At 45.7% G+C, this 27,716-nt stretch overlaps 1 protein-coding gene across 1 annotated transcript in view; it reads right to left on the bottom strand.

Moving 5' to 3' along the window:
• The window catches only part of CATSPERE (catsper channel auxiliary subunit epsilon), a 108,228-nt gene that overhangs the window by 22,627 nt on the left and 57,885 nt on the right, over positions 1 to 27,716 (bottom strand). Inside the window, exons 10-13 of the mRNA XM_050950383.1 lie at positions 21,128 to 21,567; positions 19,819 to 19,877; positions 13,221 to 13,296; positions 11,711 to 11,763 (exon numbers count right to left, since the gene is read on the bottom strand). Coding sequence (XP_050806340.1) covers positions 11,711 to 11,763; positions 13,221 to 13,296; positions 19,819 to 19,877; positions 21,128 to 21,567 — 628 coding nt within the window. The remainder of the gene's footprint in view (positions 1 to 11,710; positions 11,764 to 13,220; positions 13,297 to 19,818; positions 19,878 to 21,127; positions 21,568 to 27,716) is intronic.

Consider the following 27,716-nt stretch of genomic DNA (forward strand, 5'->3'; position numbering starts at 1 on the left):
GGTACCGGGAGCTATGGCGGTACTGTGATCGAGACTGGGACCTTCTACCGTACCGGTGCTGGGAGGTCGACCGGGATCTCGAGTCCCTTCGCCTGGAGCGACTTCGGGATACATGGTACCGAGATCGGTGCCAAAAGCCAGATCGGTACCGGGAGTATCTGTCCGGTGAACGAGATATTGAACGTCACGGCGAGTGCGACCGGTACCATGATGGAGAGCGGTGCCAGGACTGCGAGTGGTGCCAGGAGTGGGAATGACGTGATCGAGAGCGTCTGCGAGACCATGATCTAGAATGACGTCTCTCTGGTGGACCGACAGAAGGAGGTCTTACGAGAGCCGACTTGCCGATGGATTGAACAACCTGCACTGGCGGTGCCGGGGGTTGAGGACATATCGGCTCCGTCATAGCAATGAGCTCCCTTGCCGTAGGGAAGGTCTCCGGCATAGAAGGGAGAACAAGCTCAACCACAGCCGGAGCCGGGGAGCTGTCTGGCACTGGACTCAATGGCCCTTGTGGGACCGGAATCGACGGTGCCACGCCAGGTGGAGCTGCAACCTGCGGTGCCGGCTTCGACGGTGCTGCAGCGGATGACGGTGCTTGAAGAACCGTCTTAGACGACTGCTCCTTCTGTGAGGCCAGAGTCGGAGCACTATGTCGTTTCCCAGTTGGGGAAAGGGAGCGGTGCCGAGGAGTCAGTGCCAGTAGAGGTCGGTGCCGGGACTCCTTCTCGGTACCGGAGTGATCCGGTGCCGAAGGGGTGCTCCTTACTGAGGCAGTCTGTTGGGCGCTTGGTACTGATGTTGCAGAACTAAGTGCCGACTCCATGAGGAGCTGCTTCAAACGAAAGCCCAGCTCCTTCTTCGTCCTTGGTTTAAATGACTTGCAAATGCGGCACTTGTCAACAAGGTGGGATTCCCCTAGGCACTTGAGGCAGGAGTCGTGGAGATCCCCTATTGGCATCGGCTTCTGGCACGTCGAGCATGGTTTGAATCCCGGTGCCTTGGGCATGGGCCCGCACCAGGGTGGAGGAAAGGGGCTAATCTCCAATCCCCCCTTCAACTATATACACTAACTATGAATAGAAGTACTAACACTAACTATAACTACAAGAACTCAAACTATAAACACAGTAAAGAGCAAAGAATTACAAGAAGCTAGGGATGTAGAGATCAGCAAAGCCACGCTCCACTGTTCCAATGACCGTCACAGGCGGTAAGAAGGAACTGAAGGGCCGTTGGGTCGGCAGGGGTATATATCCGGCGCTATAACGGCGCCACTCCAGGGGGCGACCCAGCCGACCCACCGAGTGTTGCTAGGGTAAAAATCTTCCGACGAGCGAGCATGTGGCGTGCGCACACCTAATTGGAATTGATATGAGCAAGCACTTGAAGAACAAACAAGTTTCTGCCCATAGGGTGGGGCAGAAAGGCCTGACAGGCAAGGCCAACTGCTTTGAGATCCCTGACATTGATGTGGACTGATATTTCCACCAAAGGCCTTGAGTTCTATGGGGAGCTCACGTGAGCTCCCCACCCTAGCACTGATGCATCTGAGACCAGGGATTATTGATGGTTGAGGGTGCTTAAAGGGGACTCCCACACAAACTGTAAGTGGATCCAACCACCAATTTAGAGAGACAAGAACCTGTAGAGGTACCCGTGAGTACAGGGTGGCATGTTGGCGAGTACATGGAGGCCAGCTATGTCTGGAAGGGTCTGAGGTGCAGCCTTGCGTGTGGTACCATGTACGAGCACAAGATCATGTGATCTAAAAGCCTCATACAATTAATTTCAGGCTGTTGTAATTGGATGTCCTTTGAGGTGTGTTGTTAGGGATCTGATTGATTGGAATCGCACCTCTGGAATAGGTAGAGTTGAGCACCACCCCAGTGAACTCTGTCCTCTGCAGTGCAGTGAGGGTAGACTTTCATGCATTTATCAGAAGGCCTAGGGCCTTGAACATTGACTGGATGAGTTGAATGTTGGACAGTACCTGATCCCTAGACCGATCATTGAGACCAACCTCAGAGGTTATGCCACCATACATTTTGTAATTGTATGCCATCATATATTGGTAATTTGAGTTGTTCACTACATATCTGAGGAACCTTCTGTGGACTTGGTATATCAACACGTGAAAATAAGCATCTCTTAAATTGAGGGTGGCATACCAGTCTATGGGATCCAGAGAGGGGATAAGGGATGCCAGCGTGACCAAGAGGAACTTTATTTTCTTGAGATGGGTCTAAAATTGGTCTGAGACCTCTCTTGACTTATGGGATTAGGAAATAACAGGAGAACAACCCCTTCCCTCTTAAATTCTGCAGAACCTCTTTCATGGGTCCCACTCAAAGGAGAGATTGAACTGCCTGGACCAGAAGTTATTTGTGAGAGAGATCCCAGAGGAGGGACAGGGAGGGAGGGTGGAAAGGAGGGGTAGAAATAAACTGAAGGGCATATCCCATTCCACCGTGCTCAACACACAACAGCCCGTGGTGATACCTTGGGACTACAGGAAAGGTGGTTTGCAAATAAAGAAGAAACAGGGTTTAGCATCATGGGAACTAGTATGGCATTTTCAAGTGTTCCATCAAAATGCCCGCTTAGAACACCTTGGATTCCTGGGTGGGGCAGACATTAACATCCAAGTAGAAGGGGGGTGGCCTATGCCTAAAACCCCTAATTTTCTTCCTCTGCAGATCCTGATGGCCCAAAGAGGGCGGAGTACCAGAGGGGTTGAGTCTTTTAGACCTTGAAGCTTTGCATCAGTCTGTTCCAAAAAAAGTGAAGCTCCTTCGAAAGGCAAGTCCTGAAGTGTCTGCTGGACCTCCTGAGGGAGGTCCCAAAGACTATAACCATGAACTCCTGTGCATGGCAACTGCTGAAACCATGGACCTGGCTGCTGAGTCAGCTGCATCCAAAGCTGTCATAAACAGATAGCTAAGGGTTAATATTCTTTTACCTGGAAAGGAGTAACCTGAAACACCTGACCAGAGGACCAATCAGGAAACGAGACTTTTTCAAATTTGGGTGAAGGGAAGTTTGTGTGTGGGTCCTTTGTTCTTTGTCTCGAATCTGTCTCTCTCGGCTATGAGAGGATTTCTGTCTCCTGCTTTTCTAATCTTCTGTTTCCAAGTTGTAAGTACAAAGATAGGTTTGTTTCTTTTTGTATTTACATGTGTGTAGTTGCTGGAGTGCTTTGAATTGTATTCTTTTTGAATAAGGCTGTTTATTCAATATTCTTTTAAGCAATTGACCCTGTATTTGTCACCTTAATACAGAGAGACCATTTTAATGTATTTTTCTTTCTTTTTACATAAAGCTTTCTTTTAAGACCTGTTGGAGTTTTTCTTTAGTGGGGAACTCCAGGGAATTGAGTCTGTAGCTCACCAGGGAATTGGTGGGAGGAAGAAGTCAGGGGGAAATCTGTGTGTGTTAGATTTACTAGCCTGACTTTGCATACCCTCTGGGTGAAGAGGGAAGTACTTGTGTTTCCAGGACTGGAAATAGGGAGGGTGGCGTCCCTCTGTTTAGATTCACGGAGCTTGCTTCTGTGTATCTCTCCAGGAACCCAGGGAGGGAACACCTGGAAGGGAGAAGGGAAGGGAAATGGTTTATTCCCCTTTGTTGTGAGACTCAAGGAATTTGGGTCTTGGGGTCCCCAGGGAAAGTTTTTTGGGGGACCAGAGTGCCCCAAAACACTCTAATTTTTTGGGTGGTGGTAGCTTTACCAGGTCCAAGCTGGTAACTAAGCTTGGAGGTTTTTATGCTAACACCCATATTTTGGACGCTAAGGTCCAAATCTGGGAATATGTTATGACATGGTGTGCAGTGGTGAGATAGATAGAATCCAGAAGCCAGTAGGAATATTATATTTTTCTTTTCTCTGCTAGGGGCTTTTTAGCAGAGAGGGTTTGGTTTTAAAAGGAACCAGAGAGAATTTTTTTTTCTGCTCTCTCTGGCAGTTGTGGCTTGCATATTAAGCAAGGAACCATTAAGGAACTATTAAGGGTCTTTTGTGACAATAGCACTCCCGTTGAGAGTCAGTATCCAGAAATTCACATGCAAATAAAGTGGTTTTTCTGGTTTACTTTACATTTAAAAGATTAGCTATAGGAAGAAAGGGAAAAAGGCACTGTTGCTAGGCAGACCCCAGGAGACAACAGAGCCAGCAGTTCCGACAAAAAGCACCGGAGGGTACCCCAACCCAAGAAAACAGGAACCATGCCTAACAAGACAAAATGGGAGGCCGAAGAACAAATCAAAGAAGCCGAGCACAGGCGAGATATGGAAAAAAAACTACAAGAGATGGAGCTGAGAGAAAGAGAAAGAGAGGAAGCCTGCAAAAGAGAACAAGCAGCCAGAGAGGCAGCCTACAAAAGAGAGCAAGCAGCCAAAGATGCAGAGCACCAAAAACACCTGGAACTCCAGAGGGAGACCCACCGACAGGCCATGGAATTAGAAAAGGCTAAGCAACAAAACCCAGCCAATCCTAACAACCCTTCGCCAGTACTTGTTCCACAGCACAGGAAATTTCCCACCTACAAGGCAGGTGATGACACTGAGGCCTTCTTGGAAAATTTTGAAAGAGCCTGTCTTGGGTACAGCATCCCTGAAGACCAGTACATGGTAGAATTGAGGCCACAGCTCAGTGGACCTTTAGCAGAGGTGGCTGCTGAAATGCCTAAGGAGAAAATGAACGACTATAAACTTTTTCAAACCAAGGCCAGATACAGAATGGGGATAACCCCGGATCATGCCCGTCGGCGTTTCAGAACCCAAAAGTGGAAACCAGATGTGTCATTTCCCAAACACGCCTACTACGTTGGGAAAAATTATGAGGCCTGGGTATCAGGACACAATGTTAAATCCTTGGAAGAACTGCACCTCCTCATACAAATGGAGCAGTTCTTGGATGGTGTTCCTGAGGACATAACATGGTACATACAAGATGGAAAACCCAAAAATCTCACCAAGGCGGGGGAGATTGGAGCCAGATGGATGGAAGTAGCAGAAAGCAAGAAAGCTACTGTCAAGGGGAACGAATACCCCAGGGGGCACACAGACCATAAACCCTACAACCGGGGACAGCCAAAGACCCCACATACAACCCAAGTAAAGCCACAGACACCCTATTCTTCCACCTCACCAGTCTCCAGTAACCCACCTCGACCCAGTGACCCATCAGATGGAAGATGCTTTAAGTGTAATGAACTGGGACATATCAAGGCCAACTGCCCAAAGACCGCCAACTGAGTGCATTTCATTACACCACCATCACACCAAAGATCCCCAGGCCCAGATGCCTCTCAAATACTCTTGGAGCGAAAGGAAAATTTGAGAGTGGGCAGAAAGAAGGTTACTGCGTGGAGAGACACGGGGGCACAAGTGTCAGCTATCCACCAATCCTTCGTAGACCCCAAATTCATCAACCAAAAGGCCCAAGTGACAATTTACCCCTTCATGTCACAAGCTGTAGACTTGCCTACAGCTGAACTGCCTGTCCAGTACAAAGGCTGGTCAGGAATGTGGACTTTTGCAGTCTATGACAATTATTCCATCCCCATGCTACTGGGGAAAGACTTGGCCAACCGGGTGAAGCGAGCCAACAAAGTGGGAATGGTTACACGCAGCCAAACCAGGCAAGCTTCCAGACCCATTCCTGTTCCTGAGCCGTCCACAGACGCCCCATCTGGGTTACCAGAGACCCAGACAGAGGTAGTGGACCCGGATTCCATGCCAACCACTGAAACAGCCACAGCACCTCCAGTCCCAGGCCCAGAACTGGAACAGCAACCAGCACCAGCAATTGCAACCACATCTTCAAACTCAACGCCAGAGGGTGCCAGCGAGCCAGAACTGGCAGAAGCAACAGACAGCCATACCCCAAAGGCTCAGCCAGAGCCTGAAATACCCACAGGTGCGCCAGCGGAGAGCGGTTCACCAGCAATGGAAACAACCCCATCACCTACATTGCTTCCAGAGGGACCATGCCCAAGTCCACAGTCTGAGGAAGAACTTTGGTGACCTCAGCCTCAAGGGAACAGTTCCAGACTGAGCAGGAAGCAGATGACAGCCTTCAGAAAGCTTGGGCGGCGGCACAGAGCACCCCACCGCCTCTCAGCTCTTCTAATTGATCCCGGTCTGTTATAGACCAAGGATTTTATAGAAGGAGATTCTTTCTGGTGGACACCGGGAAGACTGGCATCCGCAAAAACAGTTGGTGGTTCCAACTAAGTACCGGGGGAAGCTCTTAAGCTTAGCCCATGATCATCCCAGTGGCCATGCTGGGGTGAACAGAACTGCTTCCAAGGACCGGTTGGGGAAGTCCTTCCACTGGGAGGGGATGGGCAAGGACGTTGCCAAGTATGTCCGGTCTTGTGAGGTATGCCAAAGAGTGGGAAAGCCCCAAGACCAGGTCAAGGCCCCTCTCCAGCCACTCCCCATAATTGAGGTCCTATTTCAGTGAGTAGCTGTGGATATTCTGGGTCCTTTCCCAAAAAAGACGCCCAGAGGAAAGCAGTACGTACTGACTTTCGTGGACTTTGCTACCCGATGGCCGGAAGCAGTAGCTCTAGGCAACACCAGGGCTAACACTGTGTGCCTGGCCCTAACAGACATTTTTGCCAGGGTAGGTTGGCCCTCCGACATCCTTACAGATTCAGGATCTAATTTCCTGGCAGGGACCATGAAAAAACTGTGGGAAACTCATGGAGTAAACCACTTGGTTGCCACCCCGTAGCACCATCAAACCAATGGCCTGGTGGAAAGGTTTAATGGAACTTTGGGGGCCATGATACGTAAATTTGTCAACGAACACTCCAATAATTGGGACCTAGTGTTGCAGCAGTTGCTGTTTGCCTACAGGGCTGTACCACATCCCAGTTTAGGGTTTTCACCGTTTGAACTTGTGTATGGTCACGAGGTTAAGGGGCCATTACAGTTGGTGAAGCAGCAATGGGAGGGGTTTACACCTTCTCCAGGGACTAACATTCTGGACTTTGTAAGCAACCTACAAAGCACCCTCTGACACTCTTTAGCCCGTGCTAAAGAAAACCTAAAGGATGCTCAAAAAGAGCAAAAGGTCTGGTATGACAAACATACCAGAGAACGTTCCTTCAAGGTAGGAGACCAGGTTATGGTCTTGAAGGCGCAACAGGCCCATAAGATGGAAGCATCATGGGAAGGGCCATTCACGGTCCAAGAGCGCCTGGGAACTGTGAACTACCTCATAGCATTTCCCAATTCCTCACTAAAACCCAGAGTGTACCATGTTAATTCTCTCAAGCCTTTCTATTCCAGAGACTTACAGGTTTGTCAGTTTACAGTCCAGGGAGATGATGCTGAGTGGCCTGATGGTGTCTACTACGAAGGAAAAAAAGACGGTGGTGTGGAAGAGGTGAACCTCTCAACCACCCTGAAACGTCTACAGTGGCGACAAATCAAGGAGCTGTTCACTAGCTTCACCCCATTGTTCTCAGCCATCCCAGGATGGACTGAACGGGCATACCACTCCATTGACACAGGTAATGCTCACCCAGTTAGAACCCCACCCTACCGGGTGTCTCCTCATGCCCAAGCTGCTACAGAACGGGAGATCCAGAACATGCTACAGATGGGTATAATCCGCTCATCTACCAGTGCATGGGCATCTCCAGTGGTTCTGGTACCCAAACCAGATGGGGAAATATGCTTTTGCGTGGACTACCGTAAGCTAAATGCGGTAACTCGTCCAGACAACTATCCAATGCCACGCACCGATGAGCTATTGGAGAAGTTGGGATGTGCCCAGTTCATCTCTACAATAGACTTAACCAAGGGGTACTGGCAAGAACCGCTAGATGAACCTGCCAAGGAAAGGTCAGCATTCGTCACCCATGCGGGGGTGTATGAATTTAATGTCCTTCCTTTCGGGTTGTGAAATGCACCCGCCACCTTCCGGAGGCTGGTAGATGGTCTACTAGCAGGACTGGGAGAATATGCAGTTGCCTACCTCGATGATGTGGCCATTTTTTCAGACTCCTGGCCCGAACACCTACTACACCTGGAAAAGGTCTTTGAGCGCATCAGGCAGGCCCGACTAACTGTTAAGGCCAAAAAGTGTCAAATAGGCCAAAACAGAGTGACTTACCTGGGGCACCAGGTGGGTCGAGGAACCATAAACCCCCTACAGGCCAAGGTGGATGCTATCCAAATGTGGCCTGTCCCAAAGTCAAAGAAACAGGTCCAATCCTTCTTAGGCTTGGCCGGGTACTACAGGCGATTTGTACCACACTACAGCCAAATCGCTGCCCCACTGACCGACCTGACCAAAAAGACCCAGCCAAATGCAGTTAAGTGGACTGATGAGTGTCAAAAGGCCTTTACCCAACCTAAGGCAACGCTCATGTCTGACCCTGTGCTCAGGGCCCCGGACTTTGACAAGCCATTTCTAGTAATCACGGATGCATCTGAGCATGGTATAGGAGCAGTTCTCATGCAGGAAGCAATGGATCACAACTTCCATCCTGTCGTGTTTCTCAGCAAGAAACTATCTGAGAGGGAAAGTCACTGGTCAGTCAGTGAAAAGGAATGCTACACCATTGTGTACGCCCTGGAAAAGCTACGCCCATATGTTTGGGGACAGCGGTTCCAGCTACAAACTGACCATGCTGCGCTAAAGTGGCTTCATACTGCAAAGGGGAACAACAAGAAACTTCTTCGTTGGAGTTTAGCTCTCCAAGATTTTGATTTTGAAATTCAGCACATCTCAGGAGCTTCTAACAAAGTAGCTGATGCACTCTCCCGTGAGAGTTTCCCAGAATCCAGTAGTTAAAAAGTGTTCTTAAAATGTAAAAGTCTGTTAGTTATATACTTAGTGGTATATGTAAAGGTGCATCTGTTTATTTTAAAGTTCTAGGAGGAAATCGCCGCCAGTGAGCTTCCCCATTGTCTGCAATTTGGGGGGCGTGTCATAAACAGATAGCTAAGGGTTAATGTTCTTTTACCTGGAAAGGAGTAACCTGAAACACCTGACCAGAGGACCAATCAGGAAACGAGACTTTTTCAAATCTGGGTGGAGGGAAGTTTGTGTGTGGGTCCTTTGTTCTTTGTCTTGAATCTGTCTCTCTCGGCTATGAGAGGATTTCTGTCTCCTGCTTTTCTAATCTTCTGTTTCCAAGTTGTAAGTACAAAGATAGGTTTGTTTCTTTTTGTATTTACATGTGTGTAGTTGCTGGAGTGCTTTGAATTGTATTCTTTTTGAATAAGGCTGTTTATTCAATATTCTTTTAAGCAATTGACCCTGTATTTGTCACCTTAATACAGAGAGACCATTTTAATGTATTTTTCTTTCTTTTTACATAAAGCTTTCTTTTAAGACCTGTTGGAGTTTTTCTTTAGTGGGGAACTCCAGGGAATTGAGTCTGTAGCTCACCAGGGAATTGGTGGGAGGAAGAAGTCAGGGGGAAATCTGTGTGTGTTAGATTTACTAGCCTGACTTTGCATACCCTCTGGGTGAAGAGGGAAGTACTTGTGTTTCCAGGACTGGAAATAGGGAGGGTGGCGTCCCTCTGTTTAGATTCACGGAGCTTGCTTCTGTGTATCTCTCCAGGAACCCAGGGAGGGAACACCTGGAAGGGAGAAGGGAAGGGAAATGGTTTATTCCCCTTTGTTGTGAGACTCAAGGAATTTGGGTCTTGGGGTCCCCAGGGAAAGTTTTTGGGGGGACAAGAGTGCCCCAAAACACTCTATTTTTTTGGATGGTGGCAGCTTTACCAGGTCCAAGCTGGTAACTAAGCTTGGAGGTTTTCATGCTAACACCCATATTTTGGACGCTAAGGTCCAAATCTGGGAATATGTTATGACAAAAGCAGATTGTAAAGAGGCCTGTGCCGCTGATTCTCCCTTGTCCACTAGAGAGAACTCATGCCTGGCCTCTTGTGGGAGCAAGTCCTTCAATTTCTGCATGGAGTCCCACATGTTAGAATCATACCTGCCCAGCAGTGCTTGCTGGTTTGCAATTCCATATTATAACTTAGGGAAAATGGCATAGTGGGCAAAGTTGCCCTCAATGCTTCCCTCAGTGACCCAATGCCCCCAATCCTGGGCAGCCAGCTTGATCCCCTCCATGTCTTCATCACAGCTTGACCATGGCTGAGGCACTGAATGGAGACAGAGCACTGACAGCACCATGCCTCAACCCCCTTATGGCCCATAGACACACTGAATGAAGGAGGGGCTTCTGCAGCAAAGCACATCCCACTCCAGAGCTTTAGGGGCCACAGTCCCCTCCCACCTATGCACTCACCATGGAATCTGGGGGAGCCCAGATCTGGTATGCCAGTAGGACAAGGGGGTCTGGTCTGTATCCCAGGGTCCAGCTGGAGCCCTGTGACAGGGTGTATCTACCTCGCACCAGCCCTGAGAGGGTTAACTCTGCTTTGCGGGTTGAGGAAGCCCCACCCCTCTGACCCTGCTGGGCATGATCAGCAGGGAGGCAGCATATAAAAGGTAGGAGCCCAGCTCAGTCTGGGCAGGCTGTGAGCTCTCTCTACAGGCCCACAGCTCGCAGAGTGCCAGACAGACCCGTCTAAGCTGCCTAATGAGCCCCAAGAAGGGGCTGCATCAGTGGGAGCTTGGCCATTTAAGGACCCCAGAGACCCAGAGGAACAGGCCCCTTTCCCCCAGACTCACCAGGCAGGAGAAGATGATGCTAAGTGTGAGACTGGAGTGGGAGGGAAGAAAGAAAGAGGGAGAGCCTGGGCTGCTGCCAGGTGGGGCCTCAGTTGGTGGCACAGCCCTGTGTATGGGATGCACACAGAGCACCAAGGCTTGACGTAAGAGAGGCTGGCTCAGCACTTAACTTCATCTCTGGGTCCCTGAGGAAGCAGCTGTTACAGCCCCCAGCACCAGCCATGCACACCCTGCAGGGTGGAGCAGCCGGTCCAGCCCACATGTGGAGAACCATGCGCACTTGCTTCTGGCCTAAGGACTCCGTGCTCCAGATCAATTATGGTGAGTTATGGGGATGCTGGAGTGCCCAGTTGGCCTACCTGGGGGCAGGTGCAGCCTCTGGCTTTGCTCCTGCTGCCCCCCAGTGAGCTCCTGGCCAATCACTTGATGGTACTCCTGTGCCTGGGACCATGGACAAGTGGAAATGCCTAGAAGACTGGCAAGTGCAGCTCCTTGAATGGGAGAAGTAAAACCCGATCTCAGACTTGGAAGATGATGAATCTCTGTCCAGTGACAAGAGTGGTGCTGCTCCCACCAGTGTCAGAGACTGGTGCCATGGTGGAGATGTCCACACTGTGGCAAACATAGCTGGGCTGTTTTTTCATTATAGCCCCTTGACTATGGAACTTAACATTTATTGAACTTCTGTTTATGCTACAAGGTTCATCTATTTTTAAATCTTCTGTAGAAGGAGGAGGTGAGTGAGAGTTGGTATATTAATGGATAATGTGTATTTTAAAGCTATTTTTTTATTTTGGGGGTTTTGTTTAGGGTTTTTTGTGTGCTAAGGAGAGATAAGCTGAATCTATGTATTTTGTCATGTACATTTTTTTAAAAGGTGTACACAGCATGGGAGAGGTATTTTTCTCTTGGTTTTATACATAATTAAAAGTAAAACATTTTACAAATGGGATAACTGAGGCATATTAAGCTAACGGTAATACTTCTGTTTTAAAATGAAATAAACCAGAAATAATAAAAGATAATTAAAACTTACCTATGAATGACAATATGCCTTGATGGAGGACAGCCAACAAAAAAATGAGTTAGCTGAAAAGAAATACATTATATTACATACAGATCTATATTGTGACAAGATGGCCGATGTTCGTATGGTGGGTCCTGTGCTTTTCTTGGGGGCCCAAGATGCCACCCTTTGTCCCTGCTATTGGGTGCCGAAGGCCCCGCTAGTGGCCTGGGAAGGTGGTAGAGGAGGGAAATGGGGGAGAGGTCTGGGTTTGCTCCTCGCTCTGAGTCCCGGCACCTCTCAACCCCTGTGGGTTTCTTACCCTCTTCCCCCTTGGGTGGGGCTACCCTCGGTCCTTAGACACTGGGGGAGGGAGTCTTCCTGCCCTGCAGGGCAGGATCTCCCTTACTTCGGTTCTCTGGTTTTTGAGATCTCACAACACACTTCCAAGCTCCAGTCCTCTCTCCTTTCTCTTCCTCCTCCTCCTCTGACTGCCTGAAGCAGGGGGTTTTATTAGGTTTCTGACAGGGTCTTAATCGACTACAGGTGCTCCAATTAACTTGTAGCAACCCTCTCTCCTCTATAAGGAACCACACCTTAATTAACCTAGGGCTTATATATTTCCCTGGCTTCAACCACTGCTCCCTGGCCCTCCTGTATTAAAATATCTATATTTTTGCATATACTACCATATACATAATTAATGTACATCTACTATATACATCATTAATTTATATAAAGTTAACCAATGAAAAAAGGTCAGGCTGAGCCATGATAGATTTTAGCACAGAATTACATATATGCATATGTACAAACAGGGTAAATTAATTTGATATATGAGTCTAAATATATATATCTGTTGCAATACAAACTGCAGTGTATAAATGTGTTTATGCTTTTTTATCATTAAAAGACAAGTCTTAAGCCTAAAATGTTTAATATCCTTTTATTATTAAAAAATAGTTCTGTTATATAAGTTGATTCCAACTGTCTAAAAGCACATTTGAACTATTTGGATAATTAGTGGTTTGAATTATGAGGAGCTCCACTTCAAAAGCTTAAACGTTCCACAGGAGCTTAGCTTCCGAAGCCCTGAGGAACTTTTAAGCTTTCCAAAAATGGGCCTTTGTCCTCAGGACTTGAGGAGTCTGAATGGAGGCATTGATGCTAATGGGGGCCAGCAACTTCATCTAGATATAGGGGCAGCTCTACCTCTCTCTACGGCTTCCTCAATGTCAAGGACACATCATCACTCTTCCACTGTCTTGAGCACTTTCTCACCAGCACCCTGCTGTGAACCCCCCCTCTGCTGCAACCCTACTTAGGCAGCACACAGAAACCTTTGGAAGATATACTCTTACTTTAGTTAACTGGAGCCAGATGAATTGGCATTTATAGCCTAAAGATGAAATCCTAGCCCCACTGAACTCAGCTGTAAAACTCCCATCAATATCAATGGGGTCAGAATTTCACCATAAGAATCTAAGATGTAACACCGCCACATTTTAGCCAAATAAGTTTCTCAAGATACAGAACTTACCTTATTGTTTGTTGCACACATTTTTCCAGACATACTAGGTTGTAGTTCAACTGTCATAACACCTGTGGATGCAATTCTACATGGGACACCCCCCGCCCCCCCCCCAACAAGAATATTAAGATTTACATAGGTTTGAAAATAAATCAGTAATAGCATTTAACCAATTAAACTAAGAGTATATCTACACTGTAAATTGTAATAAAAGACCCATGGCTGGCCCGTGTCAGCTGACTCGGGCTTGTGGGACTATAAAATTGCAGTGTAGACATCCAGGGTTGGGCTGGAGCCTGGGCTCTGAGACTCTTCCTCCCTCTCCTCTCCTCCCCACCCACCCCGAAGGGTCATTTAGCATGGGTTCTAGCCTGAGCCTGGATGCCTACACTGCAAATTTATAGATCATCAGCCCAAGCCCTGCAAGCCCATGTCAGCTGACATGGGCCAGATGCAGGAGTTTTATTGAAGTGTAGACATACACTAACTAACTAAACTAACTACACAATTGCAAGTATAGCAAGGTATTTGTTTGGTGGCAGTAGGGTATTTAAGCCATTTGTATTTTAAGGATGTTTTGCTGTGTTGTGGTAGCCATGTTTGTCCCAGGGTATGAGAAAGACAAGATAGATGAGGTAATATCTTTTACTGGACCAAAGTTTTTGGTCTGGGACAAGTTTCTGAGCTTTACAGAGCTCTTCTTCAAGTCAGGGGAAGGTAATAAGAATGTCTCAGCTAAATACAAGTTGGAACAGATTATTAAGCATAAGGGGTTCATATCTACTGTAGAAGATTGCTTAAAATGAAGTGGGCAGTTAAGGGTTACAGGCAGTGTGGTGTGTTACAAATTGTTGTAATGTGCCATAAAACCAATGTCTCTGAATCCATGGTTTTAGTGTCTAGCAGAGTTATGAAATTAAGTTCCCAGGCTTGTCTTTTGAAGGTATTGTACAAGAACATAACAACAGATATATCTACACTGGAGCTGGAAAGTGTAAATTCCAGGAGAGAAGACATACCCACCCTAACTCTGATCAAGCTACTGTGCTAAAAATAAAAGTGTAGCTGTTGCAACGTGAACAATGACTAGCCGCTCTGAATGTGATCCTATCTAAGGTCTGGTCTACATTACGAGTTTATCTCGAATTTAGCAGCGTGAAACCGAATTAACCCTGCACCTGTCCATACAACAAAGACCTTTATTTCGGTATAAAGGGCTCTTAATATCAATATCTGTACTCCTCCCCGACAAGGGGAGTAGTGCTGAAATCGGTATTGCCATTTCGAATTAGGGTTAGTGTGGCCTCAATTCGACGGTATTGGCCTCCGGGAGCTTTCCCACAGTGCACCATTGTGACCGCTCTGGACAGCAAACTGAACTTGGATGCACTGGCCAGGTAGACAGGAAAAGCCCCACGAACTTTTGAATTTCATTTCCTGTTTGCCCAGCATGGAGAGCTGATCAGCACTGGTGACCATGCAGAGCTCATCAGCACAGGTAACCATGCAGTCTGAGAATTGAAAAAGAGCACCAGCATGGACTGTACGGGAGGTACTGGATCTGATCGCTATATGGGGAGAGGATTCCGTGCTAGTAGAACTACGTTCCAAAAGACGAAATGACAAAACATTTGAAAAAATCTCCAAGGCCATGATGGACAGAGGCCACTACAGGGACTCAACACAGTGCCACGTGAAAGTTAAGGAGCTCAGACAAGCCTACCAGAAAACCAAAGAAGCAAATGGAAGGTCCAAGGCAGAGCTGCAGACATGCCCTTCTACGCTGAGCTGCATGCAATTCTATGGGGGGCTGCCACCAATACCTCACCCCTGACCGTGGATTACGAGGAGGGGGTAATCTCAGCTATGCCTGAGGATTCTGTGGACGGGGAAGATGATGAGGATGATGAGGAGAACGAGCTTGCGGAGAGCACACAGCACTCCGTTCTCCCCAACAGCCAGGATCTTTTTCTCAGCCTGACTGAAGTACCCTCCCAAGGCATTATCCCAGACCATGAAGCCATGGAAGGGACTGCTGGTGAGTGTAACCTTTGTAAATATAAAACATGGTTTAAAAGCAAGCTTTTTTTAATGATTGATTTGCCCTGAGGACTTGGGATGCATTCGCGGCCAGTACAGCTACTGGAAAAGTCTGTTAACGTGTCTGGGGATGGAACGGAAATCTTCTAGGGACATCTCCAGGAAGCTCTTCTGGAGGTACTCCAAAAGCCTTTCCAGAAGGTTTCTGGGCAGTGCAGCCTTATTCCATCTTCCATGGTAGGACACTTGACCACACCATTCTAGTAGCAAGTAATCTGGTATCATTGCATGACAAAGACTGGCAGCGTATGGTCCCGGTGTTTGCTGGCATTCAAGCAACATCCGTTCTTTATCTTGCTGTGTTATCCTCAGGAGAATGATATCGTTCATGGTAACTTGGTTGAAATATGAGAATTTAATTAAGGGGACAGAGGTGGCCATTCCTACTGGACTGTTTGCCTGTGGCTGAAAAGAAATCCTTCCTTGCAGTTAGCCAAGCGGGGGGGAGGGGAGAGGGGAATTGGCGCTGAGCTTTTTCGTGTTTGGCTAGCAGGGATCTTCCCTGATAACAGCCATGCGATAGGGGGAAGGGTAAAGCGATCATTCCAGATAATTGGATGGGGTGAGGGTTAGTTTGGTTGCTGCTGCTGCATGTTAACAGGAAAGCCGCAGCACTTAATGGGCTTTGCTTGGTATGTGGGAAAGGAGGGCGCTGGCTATATGAAGGCTGCAGAAGCCGAAAAACAATGGCTTACCATGGCCGCATGCAAGCCGAATTCTGATGCCCGGACCCGCATCTGTGATCTGTAACACCAAAGCCGCAGGCTCTCAATATTAAGATGCAAAATGCGACCTTGTACTTAAATCCCATGTGCTATGTAATGTGAATAGTGTTGTTCACCGTGAAAGAGTATAAGCATTGTTCTGTAAAATGTATCTTTTTAAATACTTCTCTCCAAAGTACATTAAAGTGAATGTGAGGACAGGAGGGACGCTCGAGATGAGAGGTCGTGGCAGGAAGATCAGAGGTGGCGGCAGGAAAATCAGCGGTGGCGGGATGCAATGCTGGGGCTGCTGCGTAATCAAACAGACATGCTCTGGCATCTAGTGGAGCTTCAGGAACGGCAGTAGGATCACAGAGTGCTGCTACAGCCCATGTATAACCGCCTTCCCACCTCCCCAAGTTCCATAGCTTCCTCACCCAGACGTGTAAGAACGCGGAGGGGGGGCGGATGGAGGCTCCATGCACCCGCCTACTCCACTCCAGTGGACAGCCCAACCAAAAGGCTGTCATTATTTTGAACTTCTGAAGTGGCCTTTTCCTTCTCTCCTATCCTCCTCCCAAACCCCACTTGGGCTACCTTGTCAGTTCTCTCCCTCTTTTTATTATCAGTTAATAAAGAATACATGATTTTTAAATGATAGTGACTTTATTTCCTTAGAAAGCAAGCTGTCATCGAAGGGGAGGGTGGGTTGCTTACAGGGAATAAGTCAATCAAGGGGGGGGCGGTTCATCAAGGAGAAACAAACACAACAGTCACACTGTGCCCTGGCCCATGATGAAACTGGTTTTCAAAGATTCTCTGATGCGCACTGCTTCCTGGTGTGCTCTTCTAATCATCCTGGTGTCTGGCTGCGCGTAATCAGTGGCCAGGTGATTTGCCTCAGCCTCCCACCCCGCCATAAACATCTTCACTTACTCTCATAGAGATTGTGGAGCACACAGCAAGTAGCAATAACAATGGGGTTATTGGTTTGGCTGAGGTCTGAGCGAGTCAGTAACGTGCACCTGCGTCCTTTTAAAGGTCCAAATGCACGTTCTACCACCATTCTGCACTTGCTCAGCTTGTACTTGAACAGCTCCTGACTACTGTCCAGGCTGCCTGTGTATGACTTCATGAACCATGGCATTAAGGGGTAGGCTGGGTCCCCAAGGATAACTTTAGGCATTTCAACATCCCCAACAGTTATTTTCTGGTCTGGGAAGTAATTCCCTTGCTGGAGCCGTTTAAACAGAGTAGTGTTCCTGAAGATGAGAGCGTCATGAACCTTTCCCAGCCATCCCACGTTGATGTTGGTGAAACGTCCCTTGTGATCCACCAGTGCTTGCAGCACCATTGAAAAGTACCCCTTGTGGTTTACGTACTGGCTGCCCTGGTGCTCCAGTGCCAAGATAGGAATATGAGTTCCATCTATCACCCCACCACAGTTAGGGAATCCCATTGCAGGAAAGCCATCCACTATGACCTGCACATTTTCCAGAGTCACTACCTTTGGTAGCAGCAGCTCAGTGATTGCTTTGGCTACTTGCATCACAGCAGCCCCCACAGTAGATTTGCCCACTCCAAATTGATTCCCGACTGACCGGTAGCTGTCTGGCGTTGCAAGCTTCCAGAGGGCTATCGCCACTTGCTTGTGAACTGTGAGGGCTGCTCTCATCTTGGTATTCTGGTGTTTCAGGGCAGGGGAAAGCAAGTCACGAAGTTCCATGAAAGTGCTCTTACGCATGCAAAAGTTTCGGAGCCACTGGGAATTGTCCCACACCTGCAACACTATGCGGTCCCACCAGTCTGTGCTTGTTTCCCAGGCCCAAAATCGGCATTCCATGGCTAGAAACTGCCCCATTAACAGCATGATCTCCAAAGTGCTGGGGCTCGCGGTTTGAGAGAATTCTGTGTTCATGTCCATGTCCTCATCACTCTCGTCGCCACGCAGCCGTAGCTGCCTCCTCCTCACCTGGTTTTGCGGGTCCTGGTTCAGCATAAACTGCATGAGAATGCGCGAGGTGTTTACAATGTTCATGACTGATGTCTTGAGCTGAGTGGGCTCCATGCTTGCTGTGGTATGGCGTCTGTACAGTTTACCCAGGAAAAAAGGCGCAGAATGGTTGTCTGCCATTGCTTTCAAGGAGGGAGGAGGAGGATGTACCCAGAACCACCAGCAACAATGTTTTTTTCCCCATCATGGATTGGTATCTCAACCCAGAATTCCAATGGGCGGGGGAGACTGTGGGAACTATGGGATAGCTACTCACAGTGCAACACTCCGGAAATCGATGCTAGCCTCGGTACATGGACGCACACCACCGAATGAATGTGCTTAGTGTTGCCACGTGCACTCGACTTTATACAATCTGTTTCCAAAAATCTGTTTCTGTAAAATCGGAATAATCCCATAGTGTAGACATACCCTAAGAACCTAAATGCATACTTGGGGCAGCTAGCCCCTCTTTCTGCTTGCACCGCTGTGGCTACACTTCTCTTTTTAGCATGCTAGCTCAATCGGTGTTAGTGTGGGTATGTCTCCATGAGCTGGAATTTACACCTTCCAACTCAAGTATAGACATACCTAAACTGATGGTGCCTGCCCCAAAGAACTTAAAACCTAAGCATAAAAGACAATGTGTGGGTAGAGACAGACAGACAGGGAAGCACAAGGAAATAATAAGACAATACTTGTAGGTATGATAAGGCAGTGGTTTCAGCATACCAGCTGCCTTACCATTATCAAGTTTTTTGTAGGCATCACAGCAAAGGAGAATTTTAGAGAAGGATTTAAAAGGAGGACAATGAGTTTGCTTTGCAGAGATTTACGGGGAGCTCCTCCCATATGTGAAGGGCTGTATGGGAGAAAACACAAAGGTGCTTGTTTGAAAATTTAAGAAGCTGAAAAATGGAGGCTGGCACCATTATCACAGGAGAGGTGGAAGTCACATCTTGATAGCACATCAGAGAAGACAGGTGGAGTGCAGATAAGCGGTAAAGGGCCTTGAAAGCAAAGGCAAGTAGCTTACGTTTGAGGTGACAGAGAAAGAGGAGCCATTGGAGGGGATGCAAAGACAAAGGTGACATGGAAAAAGCAAAAAAGCTAGGAATATGATCTTTGTAGCAGTGTTTGGAATGAATATGAGGGACAAGACTGCCTTTGTCACAGACAGAGGGTAGGAGGTAGCAATAGTTGAAATGATGAAGGCCTTGCCAAGTGTTTTAGCTGTGTGGACAGAGGAAGGCTGCATCTTAGAGATATTATGCAAGAAGCAGCAGCAAGATTTACACAAGCCTGTGAGAATCTAGAGAGAGGGCCAACTAAAAGAAGACATACAGGTCTAAGTGATAGGAAGATGGTGATGTTGTCCATAGTGACTGAGAAATGAGGTAGCAGGGAGGAATTGTGGGGAAAGATAAAGAGCTCTGTTTTGGCCAGGATGATCTTAAGATGACTGCTGGACATTCATGAGACATTAGAGAGACAGGGCAAGATTTTAGAACTGGGGCCTTAGTTACATTATTGTATCATAAAGCAGATGCAACTCCATTGAAATCAATGAGATTATATTGTGTACATTATATCAAAATCAGGCCCAACTTCTTAAAATAAAATTGAAATATACAACTTTACATTTCAAAAGCAAAGCAAATAAAATCAATTAGCACTTGTCTAGAGCTCTATGGATTTAAGACACTTCTAATTTATACTAAATCAGAGCCAATGGACTGTGGTATTCATTAGATGTATAAATTACCATCTACATCATCTTAAGTATCTTTAACAATTAGACAGTACTTACAATGCTTCTGTGTAATTAGGTTCAAGGCTATAGTCCATTTTATGGTAAAATTTTATTGTCTAAAAGAGACAGAATGACGAGGAATGATAATTAGGAAAAAATCTTTGCTTTGATCACGGACATTTTCATGATAAACAGAGCACACCTTAGAAAAGATGAGCAGGGATGAACACCAGCATCAGTGGGCTCTGTCGAGTAAAGCACCTATCACAACAATATATATGGCATAATATCTAGTACTAAAGATACTATTTCAGTGGGCTCTTTGGGTTCCTGGTGGAGGTCTGAAACATTATGAGCTCACTAGTTATCTCTTCTGAATGATATAAAGAATACTAACTTGTTTTTCACCCAGTCACACTACATAAATAGGGATCTGATGAAATGCAATGAAAGTTACTGTTTTCTTACTGAATAAATGCATAACAAATATTAAAAAAAATCTGTCATTGTATATTATTTGTGAAACAAACAACAATCAGTTTGTTCTACAACGTTCAAAAAAATTATCAAACTCAGTCTTAAATTTCCTCTTAGGGACTGTCTGTGTACTACAGGGGTGGGATTTCTAAAGTGTGCTAATATGTTGTGCATTAACTGGTCCATGTAGGCCCTCCTGATGCACACTAAAGGTTCCCTAGAGTGTTTTAACATAGTACTTCATTAAAGTGCATGAGAAACCTTTAGTGCGTACCAGCAGGGTCTACATGGACCAATTAATGCACAACACATTAGTACATTTTAGAATTTGCAACCTGGTAGTGTTCATTCCCCAGCATGTAGAAAGCCCTTATTCAAATAAGACCCTTTATTAAATCAGTCCCTTTCCTCTCTTGGGGAACAAGCTTCTTTAAAGCTCCATTCCCTACCTTGTAAATATACATCTGCAAAGCTACAAGATATTTGGCTTCCATTAACTTTTGGTGATTCCCATAATTCAGATTCCAAAACTAGTTCCTTTTCTTACTAAACTAGAAAGCTAATAATTATATTTAAACTGCAAAGATGGTTTTTATTTAACATATCTAATATAGAAGAAAATTAAGGGCTGATTCATCTTGGATTTATGCTGGCAGGAGCTGTCACGGCTTCAAAAGTGGCAAATCTGCCAGGGAAGGAGTTTGTGGGATGGGAAGCAGCCCCTCCCTCACCCTTGAACATGAACACACACACACACACACTCACTTATTGCCCAAAGAAAGCAAAGAATGGAAGTCTATATGAAGATATATACTGCAAATTATGCTAAATATATTGTAATTAGAAAGCAAATTGTATTGTATACAGGGACGATTTTAGTATAACATACCTGGTTTTTAGTACAGATTCCACGAGCTATTTCATAATTGACATCTGTTGTCTGCATCAGCAGTTCTGGCCTGTAGATTTCCACAACTGTGGATAAGCCCAAATTCTCTATATAGACTATTTGAGCCCAAAATGTCACTTCATCTCCCATGTCCAGATAATAGACATTTAAATCCATGCTGTGCTGAAATACTAGATATGGGCAAATATCTTGAAAACCATGTATGTAAGTAAACATTTCAGTTTTCAAGGGATAGACCTCACGGTGTATACTAGAACCATTGATAATCAGCATATATAGGTTACCAGATGGATTCAAGTAAAGGACTACGTTTTTGCTTTTCTTTTCCCATTGAGGGAGCTCCACAGCATTTTTCATTTCAACTTTAAAAAAAATCATGACATTGTTTTTCATCTTTATCACAGCGTTCCCGAAATAGTCTGCAGGAAGGAAAAAGAAGAGTCATCTTTACCTGTGTAGTTTAAATTTCCAGACCGATGATGAAAATACTAATTCTTTAAAAAAAAATACAGATTTTTTTTTTATTTCTATTGTACTTTCCACAAACATAGGTATTTGTTCCTAGCCAAAATTTCTCCTGCTCATTATATTGTCATGCAGTGTGATCTGTGCCTTTTGGGTGCTGTCCTCTACCACACAGATGATGCTATAAGTGTCTAAATAATGAAGTGCTTTAGGATCTTTCGGGATGAAAAGTGCTGCATGGGAGCAGGGAATGAGTGAGACTGTGTGGAGGTGGGAAAAAGAATAGGGGTGAACAACTAGGTTTCTGTGACCATGGCGATACAGAGATGAGCAACACCTGGTTCACATTTTCAATGTTTTCTTCACAAACATTAAATACAAGTTTTTATTTTTTTAATTAATGAAAGATTAGATACTGTGCATCCATTAGTCATCAAGTATATTTGATGATGAACATTTCTCTCCACCCAGAGTGGTTACTTATCTTACAGTAACAGTGGTTCTCTGAAATATGTAGTTCACATGGACCCCTCTCAATGTGCATACACCCTATGTGTGTGAGACTGAATTCTCTTGGCCAGATGCATGTATTCAGGTCATGCCTGTGCTCTAGATGTCCTCTTGGCCCCCAAACCCTGAGAGCGGAGTAGACCGAAACATCTCTCAGTTCCTTTGCTAATATAATATCTCAGAGCAGTAGGATTCTGTACTGGCAGAAGAGGAGGGTAGGTTGTGGAATCCAGGTGGATGACACATTTTGAAGAACCACAGTTACTGTAGAATGAATAACCATTTTCTCTTTTTTGAGTGATTGTCCACATGGATTCCACTCTTGGTGATCCACAGCAATTGTCTTTTTATTTGGTGGTGTGTACAAGGAGTTCCACTTAAGCAATGATTAAAGGACAGCCCTACCAAACGGACTGATCTGGAAGCCTCTACCAAAGAGCAATATCTTGTGAATGTGTGGACCAAGTTCCACATAGCTCCCCTAAAACTTTCAGAAATAAGGACATTCTTCAAATAGGCAGTAGAGTCTGCCTAGGTGCTAGTAGAATAAGCTCTAATGTGGCTAGGTGGCTGCAACTTGGCTAGTTTGAAACATGCACTTATATAGACAAAGACCAATTTTGATAATCTCTGTGAGGCTATTGCATGACCCTTAATCCTATGAACAAAGGCTGTAAACAGTCTAGGCATATTCATGAATGATTTTTGTCTTGTTCAGGTAGTATGACATTACCCTTACTACATCAAGTACATGAAATTCAGTTTCCCCTGGGGTTGAGTCAGGTTTGGGAAAGAAAACTGGGTGATGAATAAACTGTTTCATATAGAACTCAAACGGTTTTGGGCATAAATTTGGGAGGAATGCTGAGGGTAACCCTATCCTTATGAAACCCTGTTTATGGGGGGCCTGCTATGGGGGTCTGAATATCCCCTACTCTTCCAGCTGATATAATGGCCACCAAAAAAATGGCCAGCCTTCATTGATAAGCGGTATAGGAAACAAGATTTAAGGGCTCAAAGAGGAGACCTATCAACCTTGTTAATACTATATTGAGGTCCCAAGAGAGAGGGGCTCCTAAACTGGGGCCCGGGGGGAAAAGGGCAGAGAGAAATATGACTAACATCCTCAAGGAATTGCCTTAAGGCCCTGGCCAACTGTAAATTGAGAAAATACAGAGTGGCCCTGGATAGAAGGGTGATTTGCAGATATTGCTATTAGATGGACCCTTATGGAACTAACAGGCCAGATTATTTCAGGGCAAGTAAATAACACAATACCGCTGAAATGGGTGTTGTCAGGGGAGACGACTCATGCTAAGATGCCTACATAGAAAACCTCTTCTACTCAGCTTTATAAGTCACTCTAGTTGAGATCTTCCCCTTTGGAGTAGAATGTTCTGAACTTTTCTCGTGCATGTAAGCCAGCCTGGATCAGGTTTTTAGATGTAACAACGCTGGGTCTGGGTGCAGGATCTGACCATTGTTCTGCAAGACTATGTTGGGCAGAGCAGGCTAAGTGATCGATGGCTGTGCTAAGAGGTTCACCAGATCCAAATGCCAGAACTGCTGGGCCCATCATTATTGATCCAGCATTTTGCCTCAGTTTCCTCAGGAATCCTGGGGATTAGTAGGAAGGCATATATCATTTTTGGTGTCCAGAGGATGAGAAAGGCATCTGATAGGGACTTTGGACTGGAGCCCCTTCTGGAGTGGAATGCTTGGCATTTCTTGTTCTGTTCTGTGGCAAATAGGTCTTTGACAGGCATCCCCACTATAAGCTTTGCAATATTGGATACCTGATTGACCATTGTCTGAGAACTGGCTATTAAGTTCTGCACACCTGGAAGATGAAGAGCCAACGACATGATCCGGTGATGAATATACTAAGTCCAGAGCCAAATGACTTTCTGACAAAGCAGAGATAACCAACTCCTCCTTGTCTATTGACATATATATATAGCTGTGGTGTTATGTGTCACCATGGCTCTTTGGAGTTGAGGACGGAATGCTTTGCATGCCAGGCAGATAGCTCTGAGTTCCAGGACATTTATGTACAGATTAACTTTTTGAGTGGACCTGCGTCTGAAGATGATATAGATGAGCTTGTGATGTTGCACTCCATATGTTTTATAGAAATAGGCTTATGAGTGTGAATATGATGTAACTGGAATATGCTTTATGCAAAAGGTCTCTTGTAAGGTATCATAACAAAGGTTATAACCTACTGAATATATTCCTCCTATTGTATGTATGTATTATTCTTGTAACTGAAGCTAGAAATATGAAGTATAACTCTGAGGTCCTATTGTAATTAAGCAAAGTGTGGGCCATTAATGGTGGTTTAGAATCTTGATAGCTCCCATTGACTAGGACAATTGGTTGTAAATGGCTCTGTCTACTTACAAACCTTCCTGCGTACATGTTGGCCAGCCCAGGAAGAATGGAGGCTGGGGTCTCACAGGACATGTGATCTTAAATCTGGTACTTTTCCATTTAGGAAGAGTGGGGACCCAGAGAGACAAAAGATTCCTGCCTTTTGCCAAAGCTATAAAAAGGGGTGGAACAGAACAAAGGGGTTGCCAATCATGAGAACACCCTTGCTTTCCACCTAAGATGTCTGCTGGAACTAACAAGGACTGTACCAGGGGAAAGGATTGGGCCCAGACTAGGAAGGAGTCTAATCTGTGAAAGAAGTTTATTGGGACATCTCTGAGGGTGAGATTTTACCTGTAATCAGTTTCCTAATGTATTAGGCTTAGACTTGCACATTTTTGCTTCATTTTGCTTGATGACTTACTTTGTTCTGTCTGCTATTACTTGAAACCACTCAAATCCTACTTTTTATATTTAATAAAATTACTTTTATTTATTAATTAGCCCAGAGTAAGTGATTAATACCTGGGGAAGCAAACAGCTGTGCATATCTCTCTATCAATGTTATAGAGGGCAGACAATTTATGAGTTTACCTTGTATAAGTTTTATACAGAGTAAAATGGATTTATTTGGGGTTTGCATCCCATTGGGAACTGGGTGTCTGAGTGTTGGAGATAGATGACCTGCTGAGCAGTTTCGATTCAAGTCTGCAGCTTTGGGGGCATGGACCAGACCTGGGTCTGTGTTGCAGTAGGTTAGCATGTCTGGCTCACAAGGCATGGTTTTGGAAGTCCCACACTGGCAGGGAAAACAGGCTCAGAGGTAATTCCAGCACATCAGGTGACAGTCCAAATGCGGTTTCTGTGACTGAACCCATCACACAGCTCTTCATCCTTGGAGGCATCTGTCAGAATCTTGGTAGGCAGACATGCAAAGAAGAGTATTTCCTTTAACACCTGAAGTAGCCTTTTCCCACAAGTTTAAAAAGGAGAAGATTCCTTGTGGGACTGTGACCATCATGTCCATGTAGTGCCTGCTGGGTAGATAAACTGATTCCAACCACCTTTACATGAAGCATAGGTGAAGTGTGGAAAACTGTGTCACATAGATGCATGAGGCCATATGTCCGATGTGCCTTTGGCAAGCTCTTACAGATGCCTTTCGGTAAACCTGAAGTTGGCTGATGAGGTCCAATATAGTCTGGAATCTTTCTTGTGGAAGATAAGCTCTTGCTTACCTGGAATCTCACACAGTTCCTATGAACTTTATGCTTTGTATCAGATAATGCGTGGATTTTTCTTTGGCTTTGAGGCCTAGTATGGCAAAGAGCTTGAAGGTTACTTGATCTGAGTTGATTACCTCATGTGGTGGCTCCTTGGGTCAACTATCAATAGGATATGGACAGACCTGGATCCTTATCTTCTTAAGTGAACTGTTATGACTGCCAAAAACTTGGTGAATAACCTTGGTGCTACTGAAAGATCAAAGGGAAGGACCCTGTATAGGTAGTGAGATGTTCCTGGTAGGAATCAGATGATATTTTTTTGTGAGCACATGTATGCTGTTGAGACGTCAAAGATCCAGAATAGGCCCCCAGCCTCTTTTCTCCTTTAGAAAATAAAGGGAATAAAACTCCCTGCCCCTGAACTCCAAGGGCCTTTCTTCCATTGCTCTGACATGCATGAAACAAGAGACTGCACCTCTTGTTTCAACAGTACTTTGTGACAGGGACTGTTGAAGGAGGACAGAGATGATGGGTGGCAGATAGGACCGGACTGAAATTATATGCAATACACGTTGCTGACATCTCTTGGACCCACTGTGCCATAGTGAACCTACTCCAGACTTCCTGAAAAAATAATAGCAGTTGCCAAAATGCGGGAAAAGAGGTAGAGATCCTCCAAAAGTTCTACTAGGCTCTAGACTGGGGTGTGAAAATTGCTGTTGAGAGGAAGACATCAGGTGCACCATAGCTGAGAAAGAGGTGATGGGTCATCTGTGTTGAAACATCTGCTTCTCCCTTGGTAGCGCCAATGCCCCCTGTGGGTTTGTGAGTTGCTGGGCTGTCTCTCTAGCCCATGAAGGACTCACTTCTATGCCCAGAGTCTTTCAGGCCCTTCTTCCAGAGCACCGCTTTATTGATATAAGAAAACTTGCAAAGTAACACAAAACTCACATCAAAGCTGCATGCTGGGACTCAAAAGCCTTTCATTCTGCTTCCCTCTCTCTATTCCAAGGCTAGTCACAGGAGACAACCTTGCTCTTGTAGACCCCTACTCCCTCTCAGCTGGGTCCTCTCAGCCCTTTATAGAGAACACTGGACCCCTTCCCAACTGGATCTGATAATTGAAAAGGGCTGGCTGGTCCCAGACCCTTTGGCCCTTAAAGGGGCAGACCATCCAGTTACAGGTTTATAATAGTAAGGAGCAGAGGGATGCTGTCTGAAGGAGGTTTGAGGTCCAACTTGCTTCCTCCTTGGGGTTGGAATGTGCAAGTCCAGAGAATGCAAAGTGGCTCTAAAGTCCCTTAGTGAGTTGAGGGCTTCCTAGCTCTTTGAATTGAAGAGGTTGCAGCCCTCGAATGGAAGATGTTTTGCTATGGTTTGGCTCTCCTTGTATACTTCTGCTGACTGGCGTCAGGAGGATCATCATATTGCTACATATCTGGCTATGGTACAGATTTAGCCATGAAACTGTTTCAGATGCATCCAAAATAGTTTATAGTTCTAGATATCAGTTGCCCCCTAAACATGATTGATCTTAATTCTTCTGTGTGCTCCTGTCAGAGCCTTTCCATAAAACTGAGATGATTTCTTCCAATACAGACTGAAGTGCCTGGTCAATAATGCACATCTGGAGAATGGCAGAGGAATCAGGTTTTTTGCTGTGCACACCCAGTCTCTTTTTCACTGATATTAGCTTGGATCTTTCATGAACAGCCACTACGAGTGAGCCAGGCACTTGATGTAAATAAAGTACACTGAGTCCTTAGGAGGAACTTGGCACTATCTATCTACCCTCTTGGAAGTGGCAGTTATTGATGCTGGACTCTGCCACAAGTCCTTTGCAGGTCGTAATAATCCCTCATGAATAGACATGGTAAGTCTACCAGACATAGAAAGGAGCAGAATGTCTAGTAGTTTGTGCGACTTTTCTTGCCCTACTTTCAGTAGGATGTCAAAGGTTTCAGCCATGTGTTTCATCATCAGGTCTTGGAAGA

This window comes from Gopherus flavomarginatus, chromosome 4, assembly GCF_025201925.1.
Source record: "Gopherus flavomarginatus isolate rGopFla2 chromosome 4, rGopFla2.mat.asm, whole genome shotgun sequence".
Classification (NCBI taxonomy): domain Eukaryota; kingdom Metazoa; phylum Chordata; order Testudines; family Testudinidae; genus Gopherus; species Gopherus flavomarginatus.